The sequence below is a fragment of the Nymphaea colorata genome, chromosome 9 (genome assembly GCF_008831285.2).
Source record: "Nymphaea colorata isolate Beijing-Zhang1983 chromosome 9, ASM883128v2, whole genome shotgun sequence".
In the NCBI taxonomy this organism is placed as follows: domain Eukaryota; kingdom Viridiplantae; phylum Streptophyta; class Magnoliopsida; order Nymphaeales; family Nymphaeaceae; genus Nymphaea; species Nymphaea colorata.
In genome coordinates, this window is record NC_045146.1 from 18,139,935 (window position 1) to 18,161,634 (window position 21,700).

Genomic DNA, 21,700 nt, shown 5'->3' on the forward strand with positions numbered 1-21,700 from the left:
AACTATGAACGACTATCTAACAGAAAATCTAAAGAAAAAATGCACATATTCCGCATTCAAATGAACCATTTTTATGTAATCAGCAAACCAGTTTTATATAGTTGAGCAGAGTTGAGTTTAAATGAGTCAAGTTTTTTTCAGTTCGAATTCGATTTGTTTGGCATTTTGAGCGTAAATTTAAACTCTAACTCACCTCATTTATAAATAAATAGAGCTCAAGTCAAGTTTGTAAGAACGAATTCAATTTGACCTAAGTTGGCTCGACTCGTTGTGCAGCCCTACACTTCATATTGCTTTTAGATTAAAACAAAATTGTGACACTTGTCTTAAAAATATAAAAAAGGTGAGCTGCTAATAAGTAAAATTTTTTGGTCTATGTTCCAACTTTTTAGGCTCAAATGGGGGCTCCTGGAGCTTCACTACATCGATGGGTCCACGAGAATTGAATAAGAAGCTTTGACCGCAATCGATGACCGTCTTCTTAATCATGTTTCATCCTTTTTAGGACCGTCTGGGCTCCAGAGACACCAATCCCCTCATCTCCAGTTTGCACCCATTCACACGGTGGATCTACCGATTTCCTAAAAATCTACCTTTAAGTTGTTCTGATCTATAAAATAATTTATAGAGCTAATAAGTTTGATTACGAATCCAGATGCATAACCCAAAAGATTGAAGCAATGCCAAGTAGAGGCCGTATACTATAATGGATGCAAACACAAACGGGTAATTTGATTATGTCAAACACGGTCCACTTTGGGTTTCACGGATTTTGAGATATGGATTTCAGATCAGGCACAAACACTGCTGCAATGAACAAAAAGGAAAAAGTACTGCGTGGATATCGGGCCAGATCGTGGTTTGTGATAGAACGTATCCTTGGCTTGTTAAACCTTGGAATTTTTCGGTGCCAAATTCCTTTTACAGTGTGGTACGCTAGGTCATACTTTTTTAAGGACTTGAGATCCTTGACTCCCTAATCCGCGTTACCTGTAATCCATGGCTGAATTAAGCAAGCAGTTTAACCATCAAACGCGGTAGCTTTAAAATATGAAGACATTGGAGGAAGGAAGGAAGGCCCTTGGGATCCATGCTTGAGAGATAGAGAAGTTTATAAACACAAGAACTCCTATTTTTTTACTGACATGAGAAAAACGTCATTAAAGCTCAAGAAAGCGTCAGGAAAAAAAAGTGGAAATGGCTTTCAATACTGGAGAATATGTAACTACCTAGCATTTATGAGAATTGCGAATAACAACTTCAGTTTGTCAAATCATTGACAATCACTCCAATACAACAACTCTGCTCAATACTAATTTGATTGTTACAGTAGTATTAGAGCCGGTTCAACCATATAAACTTGTCCTGCATGTACTTTAAAGAGAAAAGGTAAATTGTAATACCCCAAAAGTTTGCTTCTGCATTTAAGTTATTGATGAATCATAGAGCAACTTATGAAGAAAGTTATTAAGTGATTGACTATTTTGGTTCCTAACATTTTTCAATTGGAACTGAAGGTAGGGTAGGTTGGGATCTATCCTACCATGAACCTGAGCCTGGTGTAAGAGTGAACCGAATTATTATAATAGCTGCTCTACTTTGGCCATCCATCTTAATTCAATGAATCAAAGAGTTAGAAGTAAAACAAAAAGCAGAGCCCCTTATCTTTTCATCCTACATAGGGAACAATGGCGCCACAAAAGATGCACGAAACACTACTAACAACTGCCCCATTTAACAAGGGTATTCAGGTACATCTTCATGTCGAGAAGTTGGATCATTTAACAAGGGTAATAAGGACATGGTTTTCTGATCTTGTGCGCTTGATCAGATCTTGTCAATAATTGACTTGCTTACTGAATCTGGATAACTTGCTTATTGAATCTGGATAACTGGAGATTCAATACGCAAGTCAATTATTGACAAGATCAAGCGCACCAGATCTTTGCTTCAAATTATTATGGTACAGACAAGACCTATACAACGTGTTGATTGATCAAATTGCGAACACCTTTAACGAATAAAGCATTAGCATATCTTCTTAAGTATTGGTGGTGAATACTTAAAAAGGTAAAATAATTTTTTTATTCAGCATTTATAGTAAGCACTAAACAGCAAATAATAGACAAGCACACCAAAAAGCTACCCTTTCTTCTTTTGGGTATGCAAGCTGAGTCTATCAAATTAAACACTCGATACAGATTGTGCAAGAAAAAACGAATTAAAGAAATCCTGAAAATCTGTAACTCTTGGCTAGGTTTTAAGTTTGGTTTGTTCGATACAAAGAAGTGGGGTTTTCATATGCTTCAACTTGCACATAGGACCTACCTCCTTATGGTCAATGAAAGTAGCCTTTTCCGGGTTTTGAACTAAAGACACACCCCAAATCCTTATGGTCAATGAAAGTAACACACCCCAAATCCGATCGTATGAACTATGCCTCATGGAGCCAGCACGAAGGTCTCAAGTCTAAATCTTTAGTCAGGTAAGTTATGGAGTTTTTCCTGAACCCAGAATACCTGACAGCTTAAAGTGCATGTTTGCTTTGCTCTAGATCCTATGCGTCGCCATTCGCCATCGATGATCGTAGGAAGGCTGCAAGTTACCCAATGAGTGGCCTTTACGAACATGAAAAGCCAACAAGAATACAACACAGACATGCTATCTAATATTCCTTTAGTAATAGAATAAAGAGACAACTATGATCACATCTTGGTTCGACAACACTTCTGGAGCCATTTGTTCTCTTAAAACAATTTATCGTTTTACCCTTGTCATAGAGAAGCCACATGAAAACAAGGTTCCCTTATAGATGAGTCTCCCAGTCATCTAAGAAGCTGTTTGATAAAAAAGGAATATTGTGTTATTAACGCGCACGCTAATACAATATATATTGATTTCAAGAATACTAGGTTCTTGTTCTAAAAAGCAGGATATAGTTATGTTTAGCGATTACGTCTGGGGTTTAAAAACAATATCTATACATAGTGCAACATGTCCCTTCGTGTTTCTTAAAAAAAAGCATATATAATGTTCTTGAAGAATTTATTCAACCATGTATTCCAAAAACATAGCCAAGTACTCTCCAAGCAACTGAACCAGTAAAACCAATTAGTTAGGGTGTCAATCTATTAATGATCAGATCAAAGAGAATTCCTTGATACTCAGACTTGCAAATGCCGCTTATGTTGTCCGATGGGGCTGACACAATAGCTCGGGGATGAAAGCTGGGTAGACTCTATCTTTCTATCTTTCGGATGTCAAGTGTGTCAACTTCTTATGCTGCAAAAAAAGGGTTAGGATTATCCATGCGCAAACTCAAGTGCAGCGAGGGCTGCACCCCAAGGCACATAAAGGAGACCATTGAACTTAAAGAGAATAAGTGGTTTGGTGAAAGCTTATGGTGAGTCTTCCCCTCCCACTCATAAATGCCACCTTGCAGCTGCAACCTTTTCTTGTTTTTCTTTTCCTGTTTGTTGCGTCAAACGCTCCAATATTATGCATGACACAACTTTCATTTTCTTCTTTTGTATGCATATGTATCAGCAGGGTAGGTTCATTCAGCTTAGTTCTGTCGATCCGATGAATAAGGTAGAATTCAGTTGTCATTCAAATCTGCGAATTATTGATTAATTCTTCACAGTTGTTTTATCTCGATTGCAAACAGAGTCTCTCAAGCTGGTCGCTCCTGGATTTAGTTTTGAAAAAATCCAAACCCGTACACATATTTGGATCCGATTAGGCCGGTCCAAATACTGCCTTGTCCAGTGGGCCCCAAGAGTGGGTCCCTAGTCCCTATCCACGAGAGAGAAATCAGAGAAAAGAAGCAGACATAAAATTGACCGTGAAACAAATTACATCCCAAAAGCACTTATTCCATCTCAGCTGGTTTTTGGTACAAAAACTTTCCTTCTTCCGCCTCACAGCCGCAAACCAAATCTCCACAAAAAGAAGAAACGGAGAAGAAGATGGCGTTGCAGAGAGGGTTCTTTAGTAGGGAGGCTGGTCATGGTGCTGAGGATCAGGGCCACCAGGACTCACCCTCCTGGAGTCGAGCCAGGCAGACTCTGCCGCCATCTTCCTCCTCCACTTCATCTCCACACCATCGTCGCCAGGCTGCGGCAGCCTCTGACTCGATTGATCAGCAGCCTTGCTTCCCTCCACCATGCCAACAGGAACGCGAGCTCCTTCAGTGAAGCTGCAAGGCAAAGAAAGAAGAAGAACCAACACCACCACCATTGTCGCAGCTCTGAATCTCGCCATTGGTACTGCAATGGAGGAAGCTAGTTGCTCGATATCAGACTGATGAAGAATCAGAGATGGGCCTTGGGCCTTTTATAGCAGGAGCGAGGCCACGTTCTTGCAGATTGTTTATGTGGAGATTACATGTACTTAGTGTTGCTGAGGTTATAAAAAGAATTTAAGATTGTGAGTGGATGACATGATTGATGGCGATGCAGAGAAGGGCTAATGACTTCCATTGTCTCCTCCTATTCCCCTTAACTAACATCCTATTATAGAAATTAGCCACCAACCGTCAGCTTTTGTGTGTGCTCCAATGTCATCATCCACTCCTAAAGAAACCTCGGAGTTTTGCTGCATATATGCATCGACTCTCGCTCTCTCTCTTTACATTTCCAGATCAATAGATAATAAGCATTTGTATGTATTTATATAATTTACATATAGATTCTCATAATGGTCAGAAGGCACGGGCAATTTTAAATTTGTTTTTTTTGTCAGATTTAATTTCTTCTTGGAATGTAATCACATGAATGTGATATAGTTGTTTGTTTAATAGCAACCAAGTGTTAAAGTCATCCACTTGAAATTAGTGTATGAATATGCGTTTAATGAGCTCATAGCTTTTCTACATTTTGAACTCTTAACAAGCAGTACAGTAGCACTGTGAGGAAAATATGGTCTAAAAGTTATATATTCATATGCAAAAGGTGTAGAATCTGATTTGACTAACATGCATTGAAATATGAAAAGGACCCCAAATGTTCATCAAGCGTGTGTGTGTATATATATACATATACATATATAAAGGGAATGCGTTATGCGTGATCGAGTCCTTTATTTCCTTTAAGATTGCCGACCACCTGTGTTGAAGGTCTAGTCATGAACGCACATGATGCTCCCCGTCTCCATTTTTAAGCCCTTTCGGATCAACTCCTTGCTGCCACACGTGCACATAGCAATAGCTGGATCCTCTTCCTCCATTGGAGTTCCCACACGCGATGATCACGAGAGAGAGGGAGAGAGGGAGAGAGAGAGAGAGAGAGAATGCCTTTATGTATATAATTCGTTTCTACGGTAACTGTTGCTCTCTAATTGGTCGGGCAAGATGGTGTATAATATGCACATCTTTTGTTTGTTGGCAGTGACAGTTGAGTAGGGTTGAGGAGTTTTTGTGGTTTAAGTGGAGGGTGTCCTCGTGCCCCCCCTCCCCTTGCTCTCTCTCTCACTAAGTTCTCTCACTAAGTGATGGGTAAGACAACTTCTCTCTCACACTAAGTGATGGGTAACACAACTGGTTGAGCCATGGTGGGTTTATTAACTATGTTCTATGTTATTGGTTCAACTTTGGAGGGTACTATCCTAATGGTATTGAGTAATGTTAATTTGGGTTGAAGGTTGCCTTGAGGCTAATGTGGCTGGGTCTTAGTCTCTCTTTTGCTCTCACACAGACAGTATTGCAAACTTCTGCTTCTACTTTTTTTGTTCAGGCAATTGACGGATTGCCTTAGACAAACTTGTTCATGCATTAAAATAACTGTCTTCTTGATAATTTAATCACGGCTACCAAGAAGCTTGTTACAGGTAAGTTGGCAGGAAAGGATATTATCATGTTCAAATAATTTGTTATTCTAGTTAAGTCACACACTCTCTTTTTCATTACTTCTAGTGCTTTTCACTTAAAGTTCTTGACTTGTCAGTCTGAAGGAGTACCGACTTGAAATGGCTAAGTAAAGATGAGGATAGATATTGGGCAGCACCAGGGAATGAATTTGGGTGTGATGAATCGAAAAGGGTGGATATAAAGTTGAAAGTGGAAAAGGATGGATTTGTCATTTGCCAGGGGTGGATTTGTGGTCACTAAGTAACGATAAAGGTTGGATTTGCCAATCATTAAGGATCAGATTTGTAAGTGGCGATTGACAAAGGATGGATTAGTGAGTAGAACAAAAAAAAAAGTTAAGTTCTCCTTTCTCTAATTCTTCCTAATTGCTTGTTTATCTTTTTTTGGTGAAACTTTATGGTACTGTAAAAGGAACTTTATGGTACTGTAAAAAGAAGCACCACTGACATGCAAGTTGAAGAGCTGTGAAAGCGACTACTTTACGAAAATGAAAGGTTAGAAAAGCAAGATGGGTCAAGGGCATATCATTCATGATGTCACGTGGAATCTTGCCACTATCCTTTGGCACCATTGGCCTCTACATGTAGGTACTATCGCACATGGATATATGTGGGTAGTTCTATGTAGCGCACATATAAAAATGAATGTCTTTTCATCCCTTTAGGTTGATGAATGTGAACTTTATAGAAAGAAAGTCTTGTACAGTCTGGAATTGGATTGTTGTGAAGTCTTTGTTGGGTAATCGATTATAAAACTTGACAACATTAAAAAACACAACATTGCGACATTAAAGTTGTTAGTTGTGATCCATATAGAGACTGGCATTGGATCTTAATTTGTGAGGTTCATGCATTTATGATGTTTTGCTAAAGTAATCATTCTTATCGTTTCATTTTTTAGGTGAATTCTTCTATTTTTGGGTTTTCCAAATATATTTTCGAGGTTCGGATGAGAATATCCACTTGACAATAAGGAATTATTATAGTGTTTATGCAAGAGTAAGAGGGTAGATTAGTCCCCTTAAGCATACAAAACCTTGTTCCAAATCAGAAAATCCAAGATCTAAAGAAGACACATCTTGTGTACCTTTCCTTACATATAAGTTGTACATCTTCATGATATAATTATCATAACGTTGTTGGTATTTCATGTAGAAACTCTTAACATATATGAATACATTATTCTTCTTTCAAAGATGTGATCAATGAATAAATATTTAATTTTCTCTACATGAACTAAGATAGGTTAACCGTTTCAAGTGGCATAGCGTAACTGGTCAAGATAATAAACAGTAAAGAAGTAGGTCTCTATTTTGTTTCCTCTAGTACATATCTTGCTGAAGTCCATTACTTAAGTTGAAAAATACACCGCTGACATCGCTAATGCTATTGCTGTCGTGACCTAAGAGATAAAGAGAATAGGGACCTTCAATCTTTTTTTTGGATGGTAGGTTGTTGATATATCGTTCATGGAGAAATAACTCAAGTTGACCAGTAACTTAAATTATTCAAAACTTGAATTGAAAATGAATAATAAGTTGAAGAGTATGATGAACACTTTGAGGGTACGTTTGATTGCGTCATACAATGTAACACCATCAGTTGTAGGCTTAACACAACCAATGTATTTAAAGAACTACGTAGGCAGTCGAAGATGGCCTAAAAGAAGAGAGATTGGGCCATTGAAGCTGATAAATGTTAGCCGATTGCAATATGTGGGCATTGAATCTTAGTTAAATGGTGGGTGAGCACATTTATTTCCAAATGAGTGTGGGGCACCATAGGCACTTCTTTGTTGTGGACACATATAACATAACAGATGTAAAACGCCGATGTCCCGTCACATTGACGGCCTTAAAGCTAGATGTTGACATTTTGCGGCGCCGATTCAGGCTGATTCGGACAACAATGATCAATGCATCTCTTCGACCTCCGATCTTTTCATTTGTCAACTTTATGAAAAGCTAACCTCTCAAAGGTTCTAATAAATATATTTCACAGAACGGGTTTCACTTCATTGGAATATGTTTCAGAAATTAAACTTACTTATTGTCCACTTTTGGGTAAATCAAGCCATGGTGTCTGTAGATCTGCTTTTGTATCTCTCAAATCTGTTCTGTATCAAGAATCAATGGTGATTAAAGCTTTATAGTTGTTAAATGCAATAAAATTTTGTTGGGTAGCTTTTTAATCAGCAAACATATGCAAAAAGTTGATTTATAAAAGTTGACCAAGATCATGTTTCGATAAATTTATGCCATTTGATTATTTGGGATCACCAGTGGGCTTCTTCCCTGTTGGGGAATCCACAGTGTCGATCAAGAAACTGCGGAAAGCAAGGAAGAAGAAGAATGAATTCAATAGAAAAACGAAAAAATTAGTAAAAAGGCTAGTCTAAGGGAAAGCGAAGCTACTAAACTTCGGTGACATCGGCCATTGAAAAGGTGCGGCGGAGAGGAAGAGCCCCACCCTCTTAGCTCGCTCTTTGTATCTCTCTCTGTGCTTTTAGCAATTGCATTCAAGGTCACACTGTCGACTGCTGGTCGGAGGTCGATGGGCGGAATAGAATTAAAAGGTGGAGTCCATGTGAGATGGACTGTCGATGGGAGAGGCGGGAAATGGATGGAGCTCTTTGGGCTGCATTCATTGGCCGGCCGCACAACCTCTCTCCGCCTCCGCGGTTTCGCTTTTAAAATCTTTTAATTTGTCCACTTGAGCGCAGGGAAAATGGGAGGAGATTAGATTCTGCAGGACTTCCTCTTTTCTTGTTATTTTAGTTTATCCTTGATTGTCATGGCGAGGTTCCGTTCCTCACTGCACTTTTGTCTTTTTTATACGCGCCAGACCAGATATATTAATTCCCATTCACCGGCGGCCAGTGTTCACCGGCCACTCTTCACCGGAGGTCTTCCCGAACCGGCTGGTCATTCTTTTGCTGCCTGCGTGAATCCCTTCTCACCACCACCCTTCTTCGCCATATGATGCCATTGGCTTGGACCCGTAGTGAGAAAATGGGGAAATGAATCGAGTGGCTAGGTTGGTAAGAAGAAAATCTTTTCACAAGATTAGTAAAATCAGATTTAGTAAGATTATGGCAATGTTATCTATTTAATTTTTTTTTTGCATTGTGAAACCAAGACATAACTTTCTATAATGAAAACCATGTAAGTTTAATGAAAATAAGTTTATCATTGCTTGCTCTTATTTATTATGTTTCTTTTATATTTTTTCAACAACAATTCAATGAACCAGTGGCTTCGATGATTCGTCTCTTTATCGCCTTTCTAATCTAGAAAGGCGATTCAATAAGCCTTTCTTTAGTAACTGTTTGTAGGTGAGTTAGTAAAAAAAAAAAAGCCAAAGCATCCACTCAATCGTTTATCCCTTTAAAATGCATAGCATACTTTCGTATCTCAAAATATTTTCACCACATGCTTCAACTTGTATCTCCTAACAAAAAAGACTTTGGTTGGATGGTTTAAAACTGAACCTGACTTGATGGTTGAATGGTTCAAAACTGAGTCTGCCTACCAGCTTTCACCTCGTTTGTTGAGCCAATCTCAATTTTTGCTTCTCCCTCCCACACGTCTACTTTAAGACCTGTAAAAATCATAGCAGACGTCTACTACAAGACCTGTAAAAATCATAGCAGTGGTCGCCCTCATCTTGGTATCATCCAAGGCTGATTTTAAGTCCTCTTCTATGTTAATGGACAACTTACACAAACAATGGATTTCTCAAGTTACCTTGTGAAAACGTTGGATTTGTAGTCAGATAGGGGAGAAGCAGGAGCCTGACCACAGATCCATGATTTATAAAAAAAAAAAAAAAAAAAAAAAAAAAAACTGGGTCTTTTCTTAACCTTGGATGCGACTTAAAATCACAAAAGATCCCGTATCTGAAGATTTGAAGTCAGACACCTCTCCTTTAAAGTTCAGCCTCAGATATGAGATTTTAACCATATATTGAGGATCTTGTATTCTCATTTTTTACACAATTGAGAAACGCAGTGTTTATTTTTGTAGGCTCCATATAAAGCGGGTCTCATATCAGCTTCAAATCTGAGATCAGAGCTATGTCTTGGTTTCCTCCACTTCTCAAAGTTTGTTGCCTCTATCTTGAAAAGTACTTGTTAAGTTTGATCGATAATTAAGCCCAAAGTGGGTTTCCTTTTTTTTAGTAAACACAGAAAGATGATATCAAGCTTTCTGTTCTTGCTTCACCAACCCTTCAAATACGTTGCTTTTAGCATCTTTCATAACGTGCTAGGCTTCGACAACTTCATAGTAGGATTCCTTTAGGCCTACTAGGACATTTTTGGAAACACTGTAGCAAGTCCTAAAACTTTTGTGAAGGGGAAAGAGCATTCAACAAAAATATGAACAGGACAAAACGATGATCTTGACTTGCCCGTGAGGTAAAATTTGCAAAATTCTTGAGGCTATGAATGTTTACTAAAGATTTGAGATTCAAGGTAATATGAGGTTAATAAAGATGTGAGGTCTGACCTCTAGTGGTCGGACCTCGTATATAAAGTTTTTCTGGGTGAGCAGGGAAGACTTATTGCTCGGCTAAGCCGAAGGTTGAAACCTCCTTTCAATCTTCATCACCCTAAGGTACATTGCCATCCTTTGGTGTCTCGGGGTGCCACACATATGAACTTTTTGCCACTTAATGTGAAATCCAAAACGCCAAAACTGATTGTTTGTTGAAAAGTTCATAAGCAAACACTCACAAATTCCAAACCTAAGACAATGTCCCTTAACAAAATAAGAGTATGAACTCTTGGGATCATGCAGGACAAGATCCAAGAGCATTTACTTGGCCAAAGCTTAAGATTGAATTAGTTGAAGTTTTGTGTGGATGTTCTACCATCCACAGGGTTTCATCCAAAGTGATCTCAAACTAGGGAAACTATGTAGACACAGAAGCTTTCTTCAGTTGGAAAGCTGGTTGGGTCCCCTCCATGTATATAGGCTTGCAAAATGAAACATCCAAATTCTTATACAATTTTAGATAAAAGTGACAAGAAGATATGACTTATTTTTCATTCAATTTAAATGAAAAATGAAAAATACATTCATTTTGCTTCCATCTGCTCGACAATACATATACATTCATTTTTCATTTAATTTAAAATATTTTAACTTATTTTTAAAAATATAGAAAAACATATGACCGAAATTTGTAGGCTGATGCTCAATGGTAAGAACCAGCAGATATGACGGATTTGTGAGCAAACTAGTGCCTTGTATGTACAGCAAGAAGGCTTTCAGATGGAAGCTTTACTTCTGTCTCTTGTGTGCTGACTTCTACTTGATTGGTTCGCGTCCTTTCCTCCATCATCGGATACTGAAATTTCTGCTTTTGAGATCTCGCGCATTGTGAGAAGCAACTTGGTGAACAAGGATGACTGAGTTTCTTTAGAGGAATACAGCTGCAATATTCTCCTCCATCATCAAGTGTTAGATCAGTCTGTATCTTCTAAGAAGCAACCCAATGTGTGAACAGACATGGACACAAGGGTTAAGAACTCCGCCCACCTGAATTCTTTGTTGTAATTTTTTCTAGAGATCAACTTTCGTTAGATACCTACCTATAGGGATGTCAACAGATCAAGTTTGAATCAGATGTACCATTTACCATATCCGATTAAACATTTGGATTTGAATTTGTATTCAACTGTGGAATAAGAAAAAGTCGATATCTTCTCTAAATCCACAATTTAAATTCTAGAACTGATCTAAATCCAACTTTAAAATTTAAAAATTAATCCAAATCCAAGTTGAAATATTCAATCAAATCCGGACCGCATTATTATATCATGAAAAGCAGCTTTTAAGGTGTAGGGAAAATGTACAGGTATAGGACTTAAAGATATCTGTTTATAAAACTAAATCCAAATTTAAATTGAGATCTGATTAGGTAGTTACTTAAAATGGAACCTAAAACTAAATTGGATCAAAATGTCATTTTTTTAATCCGAATCCACCTGATTTCTTAGTTGGATGTTTACTTCTTCTTCTTCTTCTTCTTTTTTTTTTGCATATCTATATTCTTTAAAGCAATTCAAACAGATCCAAATTCAATCCATTGACATCCCTAGAAACCTACAGCCTAATGAATAAGATCCCGATCCAAACCTGGCTTCTACACTCATAATATTCAACTTACTAGTTGGACTCAGGGTATGACTTAGGGTCTTTTTTGCATGCCAATCTTTATTATTGGTTTCTCACACTGAAAACAAAAGGCAAAACTTGTTATACTGAAAATTTGCTTTGAGAAATTAACAGAAAGGAAGGAGTCGAGTCGAAGGCAGAGATATAATTTGACTTTGCTTCCTCCATGCACCAAACACAAGGAATTGAATATAATACTTCTTTTACTTGAGGAGTTTATGAGTCTAACAACAATATCGTCTTTTTTTTTTTTAATTTACAATAAAATAGACCACCTATATTTTAGATTGGCTGTGTATTGCACTTGTACCGTATGTTCCATACACTTCACACTCTATTATGCAATATGCGAGGTAAACTCTTTTTTTTTTTTTTAATTTGGGATCTAAAATGTCCTCTACCTCACATTTCTAAACACTTTTTTTTCAGGCATCAGTTGGTGGTAGACGCAAGAAAAATTATATTCATCAACTAAAAATAGGAGATGAAGTAGGCGATGATCCTAAGCAGGTGATGAAGATTGACACTGATTTGTTTAGGGCCGTCTTGGGAACTACAGAAGGTAATGGAGAGATCTCATCTTGTCTTGTTGATGGCCCGTTGGTGTCTCAATCAGAGAATAATTTTCTGCTGAAACTTATTTCTGATGAACAGATCTTTGGCCTCATTAAACATCATCTTATGAATTCAGCCGCGAACATACTGAGATCACCACATCTTGTGGACATTGAGAGATTGGCGAACATAAGCATTCTTGAGACTATCGACAGATTTCGGTGGTCTGGGACAGATCAACTGGTTCTTCATGGTAAGTCTACTCAGCCAATCATTAGAAAGAATCTATGGGAGCAGGTTCGTAGTGAAGCTCCCCCTAACATGCTCAGCAGCGCTATCTGGATAAAGATGGCTCTTCTGAGGGCCATCTGGAAAAGCCGTCTCAAAAAATTAAGCTTCTCATTGAGATCACATTCTTATCTGTGTAACAGAGCAGATGAAGATTGCCACCGTTGTGCAGTGTCTAAAGAATTTTGGAGTTTTTTTGTTGATAGATTGGAGAGCTGTAGAGGATGTTAAATCTAATCTCGAGAGGTAGAGGAAGAAGAAAGTGGTAGGTCAGTGCTTTACAAAGTTGTTGGAACCTCGTCTTTCATTTTCTGTTTTGGTACGCTTGGAAGACAAAGAACCGCTGTAGATAGGGACAAGGGTGGGCAACAGGTTGGTATCCGATAGGTAGATCACGAGCTAGGTTTGAACCCATCATTTGATACATGAGCCAGCCCGATTAAAAAAATTTGTTCGGCCAAATAGGTCCGAACTTGGCATTAAGGGCCCGACTTCACCAGTTCTCTTGCAAACTCTTGGTATATCTCCGGTAGCTTTCTTAAAAATTCTTCATATGTCATCGACAATACCTTTCAAAACTCTTGGCATGTCACATATAGGTGGATGTTCATCCAAGTATTCGATGAATAGTTGGGCCTAATCCGATAAATAGGCTGAGCTTGGGCAAACATAAAGTTGACAATTAAGCCTAACCTGACACTAACAAACAACTTTTAAGTCAGCCCGAACCAAACTTTACCAAACTTGGACGGACCCAACCAGAAGCTCAACTTTAACTATCTATATATATATATATATATATATATATATATATATATATATATATATATATATATATATATATATATATATATTCACGTGGAAAAGTTTTGTCACATCGTCAAAGTTGACTTGGACCCGGAGGGAGGGAGACTGTGAGAGCGGTGGTGGCTAAGTTCTAGAATTCCAAAAGCAAATGATGCAATTCTTACACTTTGTCAACAGATCCCCGCCATGATTGTGACAGCCACCCGCCATTACCGTCTCGTGTCCTTCTCTCTTTTCACTAAATCAATCTGAGAAGGAAGGCTGAGCGGAGGGCAGAGAATGGGCTTGAATCAACATTCAACTGCAACAAGAAGGCCGCTTTCTCCTCCTTCCTCCTCTCCCCGTCCCCCTTCCTCGTCTTCTTCTTATTCCTCAACCACCGCCTCGCTACCCTTCTGCAGAATCATACTCCTTTCTCCAGTTCTCCTAATCACCTTCTTCCTTCTCTTCAGCAGCGGCAGAAACACGACCATCTTCTCACCTGCAGGGCTCCCCTGCTCTTTCACTCCCGCCTTCAAGACTCCCCACAACTGGACAGGGGATTTGCGGTTCGCGCAGTTCGCTTGGAACAAGCTCTGCTTCGGCCAAACCAGGGAGAGGCTCCGCCTCGCCGTCTTCTCCAAGAAATGGCCGGTTGGCTCTGCTCCCGGCGGCATGGAGCGCCACGCGCACACCCTCTACTCTGCGCTGGCGCGCGCAGGGCACACTGTTCACGTTTACACCGTGGCGGCCATTGGGAAGTCCGGAAGCCGGCGCGTGGACCACATCGTTGACGGGGAGCTTCACCTGCACCTAGCGTCCAACGACGCAGGGATGCTGGACGTGTCGACGGCGTGGAAGCTGTTCGTCGCCGAGAACCGCAGCCAGCCCTTCCACTTCGTCCACACCGAGAGCGTTGCCCTGCCGCACTGGCGAGCTCGCCTGGTGCCCAACCTGGCGGCGACGTGGCACGGCATCGCTTACGAGGGCCTCCACTCGGAGCTTTTCCAGGACCTCCTCCGCGGCCCCCGTGAGCCCCGCTCCGACCGGGACGATGGCCGGCTCCGGGACGCCCTTCCCAAGCTCCTAGATGAGGTCCGCTTCTTCTCCGGCTACCGGCACCACATCGCCATAAGCGACAGCGCCGGCCAAGTGCTCGTGAACGTCTACCAGCTGCCCAAGGAAAACGTCCACATCATACTCAACGGCGTTGACCACGACAGCTTCCACCACGACCCAGAGGCGGGGGCGAGATTTCGGCTAGAATTCGGGGTGCCTCACGACGCCGGCCTCGTGATGGGAGTCGCCGGCCGGCTGGTCAAGGACAAGGGCCATCCCCTACTCTACGAGGCCTTCTCCGCCATCAAGGAGCGCCACCCGCACGTATACCTGCTGATAGCAGGGGCAGGGCCGTGGGAGAAACGCTACAGGGAGCTGGAGCCCAACGTGAAGGTGCTCGGCGCCATGGACCCCTCCCGGCTCGCCGAGTTCTACAACGCGCTCGACGTATTCGTGAACCCGACGCTCAGGCCGCAGGGCCTGGACCTCACCCTGATGGAAGCCATGCACTGCGGGAAGCCGCTGCTGGCCACCAATTTCCCAAGCATAGCCGGGACTGTGGTGCTGAATGACGGCTTCGGCTACACCTTCGCTCCCAACGTGAAGTCCTTAACGGAGGCGATGGAGTCGGCCATCAGAGACGGACCGGAGGAGCTGGCCAGGAAAGGGGAGGGATGCAAGCAGTACGCCATGGCTATGTTCACTTCTCGAAAAATGGCTTCTGCCTATGAAAGGTTCTTCCTCTGCATGAAAGATGTAAAATATTGCCAGTATCCCCTAGACATCGATCATTGTTAAATTTTTCTTTTTCTTTTATTTTTTGTTTCATTGTTATATTATGCGCACCTGCAATGAGATCCAAGATTCTCTGTATTTGTAAGAACGTGCTGATACAGTTAATTCAAAATCGAGAGATTCTAGATGTTCACGTATAGTGGTTTAGTGCTGATACAGTTAATTCAAAATCGAGAGATTATAGATGTTCACGTATGGTGGTTTAGACTTAGTGAAATTCGATCGAATCTCTAATCATTTTTGTTTTTTTTGCTTGAAGTTGAGAGTGCATGAAGCATGAGAAAAGTTTATCATCCTTTCAGGTAGAGTTTTAGATTGGGGTATGCAGACAATGAGAAGTGCCTTCTGGTTTCTTCTACACTCTAACATGTTTATGAAGCACCCACATTGGAACGTGTTGCATTATGTTTGGAGTTGGCAATGCAGCTTCATACTCAATGTTGTATTTACAGATGAAGATGTTAATGCAACTTCGTTCTCAAACTCATTTCCACGATTTCCCTGCCACGATAATTGCTTCTGAACTAAAAGGAACTTACGAACAGCTTATAGTTGCAGTTACGTAAAATTGGAAGTCATGCTTTTAGGATATATGCAATACATATTCCCAACTGAGTGGAGGCTGCCATCATTCCTACGCGGTGACTGATTTCATCATCTCAGGTTCAATCAGAATATGGAGTTCATAGATCTTATGCTAAAGGCCTTTGTCATTGAAATTTGGTTTCAATTCCTAAGGGACCGTTTGGCATTAGGAACAACATGTGAGTGTGTCATAAATTTATTTCAAAATGGGGGTAGATTTATGCGGCACTCATGAATCTACTTCAATTTTGAAATAGATTCATAATGACAAACGGCCCTAAAATTGTACCTGCGACTGCATATATTTTTCACTGTTCCGGATTGACCTTTGGGCAGGATGAGATTCCTATTCTGTTGCTACACTGATTGACCTACAAAGTCCATTTACAATATTATGTTGCTGGGATATCTGAAGTATCAGAAGGCAGAAAACTTACAGGAAGCAACACGAGAGGCAGAACTGTGCAGGTGATGAAGAGAGCAATGGAAAGTTTTTACACTAAGATAATGAGATATGGCAAAATGGTTTCAAGTGAAAGGCGAATAAAAATTGGCAAAGAAAGTTTTAGAAAAATGAAGCAGGAGTCCCAATAACTGTGGTCTTAAGTTTCAATCCTAATCTCTTTTTTTTCAGTTTTGATTTTCTAGCTGGATGCAGTGGAAGTAGAACAGCAAGATTTTATTTCAATCACATTTGTGACAAGGGACTCAATACATCTACCAGATTATAAGACAAAGGTACATTGTTAAAACCATTCAAATGCTTGTTAGGAACATCCCTGGGGTTTTATCCTTCCAACCCTGTGTCCAGACAAGAACTTACTTTTGCAAGGTTACGTGTAGATGTTACTCTTCTGAAACTTGAAGTCCTAGTTATCTATTTGCTCACCTGATCATAAACAGAAGGCAGGTTAACTAAAGTAATTTTCCAAGTTCTGTTTCTCACTGGATATATATCATCCTGGAAGTCTCTAAAATCAATTTGCTGCCAGTTAGAACGTTCTTTTTCACTTCAACATCTGTCCCACTGCCATACATCCCAAACATAATGCTGCCCTTGGGGGCAAGATTTCATTGCTTCAAAGCTAAGACCATCTTTATTTGGAAGCTAAAGCTTTCACATAATTACTGCGTTTGAGCGGATGTCAATGCTTTCGACACACACTTCATTGGGTAGTTTTGCAGAATCCATGTGTTGTCCACCAGAGACACCCATACTAGAGATTGGGACAGCATTCTGCATCCCATTGCATGGTTGTTGAACACAGCCTAACTGTTGTTTGTAGTCACTAATTAAGAACCCAGCAATCAGGTTACCTGCCAATGCCATTTTTGACAGCAAGCTTGGATCATCTTTCTAGAGGTGAATCCATCTTCTGGTACACAGACAGCCATCTCTAAAGCACCATGTCATTTCTGGAAAAAGAAGCACCTGAATATTTTACTCCTTGCAATAATGAGTTCACATGATCTCTACATTTTCTGTATATACATGGGCCGGGTTTGCATTATACTGCACCCACTGAAAGACGCTTTCTTTATCTACCGCCATTTTCCTAAGGTTGAAAAAGAAAGCCGCTAGCCTTCCAACCATATAGATCTACATTGGTAAATAGATCGCCAATTAACTGATGGAGACTTCCCCTGTTTTTTGGAGCAAGATCTGAAAGATCGTGAGGCTCTGCGGCCATCTGGGGCACTTGGTGTTATAAAAAAAAAGAAGAATGAACATGGAAACTGTTGAATGTGGAGCCTGATCTATACCTAATAAGCTTCCCTAATTTTCATGGATTCAACAATTCCGAAAAAACCACCACAAAATTTTTGAGAAGTTTTTGTAAGAGCATTTATGCAATTTTTCCTCTTATGTATAAGAAGGGGTCGTCCATGTATTCTTTGGTCTTTTTTGTGATGTTGAAAAACCCTGTGCAGTCATGGACTTAGGAGTCATGGACTTAGGAGAGTCTTGTTTCAGAAAAGTGTGTGTATGTGTGTGTGTGAGAGAGAGAGAGAGAAAGCCGATAAAATAAAAATGTATATCAAAATTTGGAGACAATAAGTCCCCTAGATACAAAAATTGAGGACAAGAAGTCCCCAAGTTACAGTAACAAACCGTAAAAAAGAAGCAAAAGAGAAAATATACAATGCAACTCACAAAAAAACGAAATAAGAGGAGTGAAAAGAGAGTAGAATGACGGAACGACACCATCACCCAGTCATAGAATGAGGCTGCTGCAGCCGAATAACAAAATGAACATCTCCCTACACAAGCCGAGCGACATACTCCGGTGAAAAGAATGTGCCCCTAAAGACCCTGTGAGTGAGAGAGAGACCTTACCATAAACTTGTTATCAGACTGTTTAAGAGGAATTTTTAGCAAGAAAGACATGCATAAGCTTCTTCCATGTACGGGAATATGGATCTCAATAAGATGCGAGACGAAGAGAAAAACAAGTGTTGCTAAATGCACGAGAAAACGAATCATGTATAAAGAAAAATGCTTTCATGTTATTTTATGCCAACCACAACTCGTACCTCTTCTTTGGAGGGTACATCCCTTGCTTTCTCCAAAGCAGGAGATTCAACCAAGAAAATGATCCACCGGAGAGAGAAAATGAGTTAAGATCTAGTCTGCCACATTAGCTTCAAGAACGACAACCCTCAATCCAGCAATGGAGCTAGAAAGTTTTAGCTAGGGGCATTAATCCGTCTTAGTATTGCCATTTGATCTAACATAATGAACGGTTAAAAAAAAACAAGAAGAAAAAGGTGATTTATTATTACTCCACTCATTTTGTCATTGTTTTTCTTTCAACCATCCATCTATTTTAGATGGACTGCTCCTGTGAGATGGTTGAAGTCATCGTTCACTATATATATATATATATATATATATATATATAAAAGGGAGAAGGGGGACAAAATAATAATATTACATTAAACAAAATTGGTGACAAGCTGTCTACCAGCCAATTTTTGGTGGGTCTTGGTAAAGTAGGCTTGTCATTTATTCTTGCTTATCAACTTTTTATGTCGTGTAAGCTACAAAACACTTTATATATAACTTGGTTTCAATTAATCTTTTATGGCAACCAATTGCCAGCATAAGTACATATTAATTAATTCTATGCTAATGTTGACCTTGAGTAGATACATTACTTGAGGTTCTTCCACTCCACTTTGGTTCCACCATCTGCTGCGTGGTGTGTACGTTTTGGATCCACGACTTGGAGAATTTTCATAGAGGACCCACCTTTTGGACCATATTTTTGAAAGGGCCTTGTTATTTATGTGTGATTCACTTAATTTGGTGCACCGTTTTGGGCCTTTCAGTATTGCCTTTTCAAGTTGAAGCGCCTTTTCCACTTTTAAGCACAAAAGAAGGAAACTGCCGTAATCTTCTTTTAAAAAAGCTAATTACGTAAATGCTTTTAAGAAGCAAACGGTGAGGCCAGGTGTTTAGACATTTGTTAGTAAAGTTGAGACTTTTATCAAGATAATGGAAAATGTGCGGCCGGTTTTTTAGATTATAGCCAAAATATGAGCGTTGAAAAGTCTCCATGTCCATCCCACTACTAAAGCATTCTTGTGCATGTGGCTTCATATACACAACGAGTGTACGCTAGATGTGAACCGTATTATCAATACATTTAGTAAATACATGTGTATTGGATAACAAATAAATATAAGATAATGTATATGAGATAACGAATCTATATGAGGTAATGACTTACGTATGAGATAATACTAAACATAAGTATGAGATAATATATATGAAATTACAAAAGATCTGTGAGATAATTAGATAACGGATGGATATATGAGATAACACTAATGTTTATGAGATAATATAATATTTATCAAATAATGAGATAACGCTTGACAAAAAAAATGAAAAGATCGGGTAAGAGCTGACAGACATCTGTCATCGTTTTGAATCTCTAAGGTGTCAACTCTCTGTGCTGCAAACGAGGGGTGACCGACATGCAAGTTGAAGCGCGGCGGCATGGGTGACATCTTGAAACACCAAAACAAGCCATGTATCCTAAATGATGAAAGGTTGAATGGAGGCTTCAGTGTTTTGCTCACCCAAAAGAAAAAAAAAATAGCACTTTACATGTACATGTAAGATAGTTAAAATTTCAGAAGGGCGTGTTTGATTGCCCCGACCGTGCTATCTGGTGCATTCTGCTCTTTGGGATTCATAAACCAAGTCAATAAAGTCGAGTTTCTCTAGACTTCTGACTTTTATTCCTTCAATTTCAAAATTAAAATTGCACGCCCCTTGGATTTCAAAATTAAAATTTGACATAGAATGAGGATATTGTCCAGATAATCAAACACCTTCAAGAAGAGAAAATCAAATGAGAAAAGCAAATGTGGGAATTCAATAGTCCACACGCAAACAAAAAAACTGAATTATGAAGGTATTCAATTATTTTGACCGATCAAAACTTAACATAATTTGGTCCAGAATATATCTGCAGATAAACTGATGATCAACCTACTTATAGTTCATAATTTAAAATTTTAAGCATGCTTTTTCTGAAGGTATGGAGGATAATGCAAGATTCACAAAGGCAGCAGTAACAAAGATATGAATTCGAGAAAACTCTAGGGGCAAAACCGATGAAGATGTACATAATGGAGTGCGACGTCATTAAAACTTAGTTGTTTTAGAGTCTTCAACTTAACACCCTTGACAACTTCCATTACTGGCGATCGATTAAGACAAAGTCTTTAATTTTATATTAAATATGATTAATCAAAGTCGGAAATTGAAGAGGATGCGTCCTGAAAACTTGAATATAAAAATCGATGTCGTGGAGTTCGATCGAAAGAGTGGATTAATGGTGCTGCGTGAGGTCACGGAGTCAGAAAAAATGGTGGAAAGATAAACTGGGAGTCGGTGGGTAATGACCAACTTGATGCCATTGATGCTTCCCAACCAAATTAAATAAATGAAAACCCCCTCGCAAGATAAGTTTGATAAATTAGTCTCTGTGTGCAACTTACACAGAAGGTACAGCTTTTTAGTTATATATCTCGAGTTTTACACATAAACTATGAAAGCACCGTGAACTGGTTTCCACATTTTTGCAGCCTTCGGGGTCGTAGTATAGCTAGCGGACCAGTGATGAAAGATCGATGATCATCAATTTGATTCTTGTAGGTATTATTCATTTAAATTGCAAACAATTAAGCTTGCACATCGGGCCGGGCTGCCGCCGGGTACGCGATAGCCGGCTTGACTCGGGCCCAGGACAGGCCCAAAAGATGAGACCTAGGCTAGCTCGACTTGCTATCGGGCCGGCCCGGGTAGGCCTAATAAGCCGTGATGGGGCTTGCTAATGATTTTTTTAATTTTTTCATTAATATATATATATATATAATATATTATTACAATTAATTTATTTTTGATGTATTATTTTATATTAAAAATATTTTGTAATGTAATCAGGCCGGGCTCAAGTTTTTCGAGTCAGGTCGAACTCGGGCCTGAGTTTTACATGTAGGGCCGGGCTGGGCTAGGCCCGACTCGTTATTGGGCTGGGCTGGGCCAACTCATTATTGGGTTGGGCCAG

General features: G+C 39.6%; 1 protein-coding gene across 1 annotated transcript; it reads left to right on the top strand.

Moving 5' to 3' along the window:
- The first annotated feature begins 13,964 nt into the window (after positions 1–13,964).
- Positions 13,965–15,656, top strand: LOC116260968 (uncharacterized). Its single transcript, XM_031639523.2, has one exon. It carries the CDS (start codon positions 13,977–13,979, stop codon positions 15,531–15,533), a length of 1,557 nt encoding a protein of 518 aa, XP_031495383.1. The 5' UTR covers positions 13,965–13,976; the 3' UTR covers positions 15,534–15,656.
- The last annotated feature ends 6,044 nt before the right edge of the window (positions 15,657–21,700 follow it).

Bases quoted from the DNA above. Each gene is read 5' to 3' on its own strand.
- LOC116260968 (XM_031639523.2), top strand. From the start codon at position 13,977: ATGGGCTTGAATCAACATTCAACTGCAACAAGAAGGCCGCTTTCTCCT.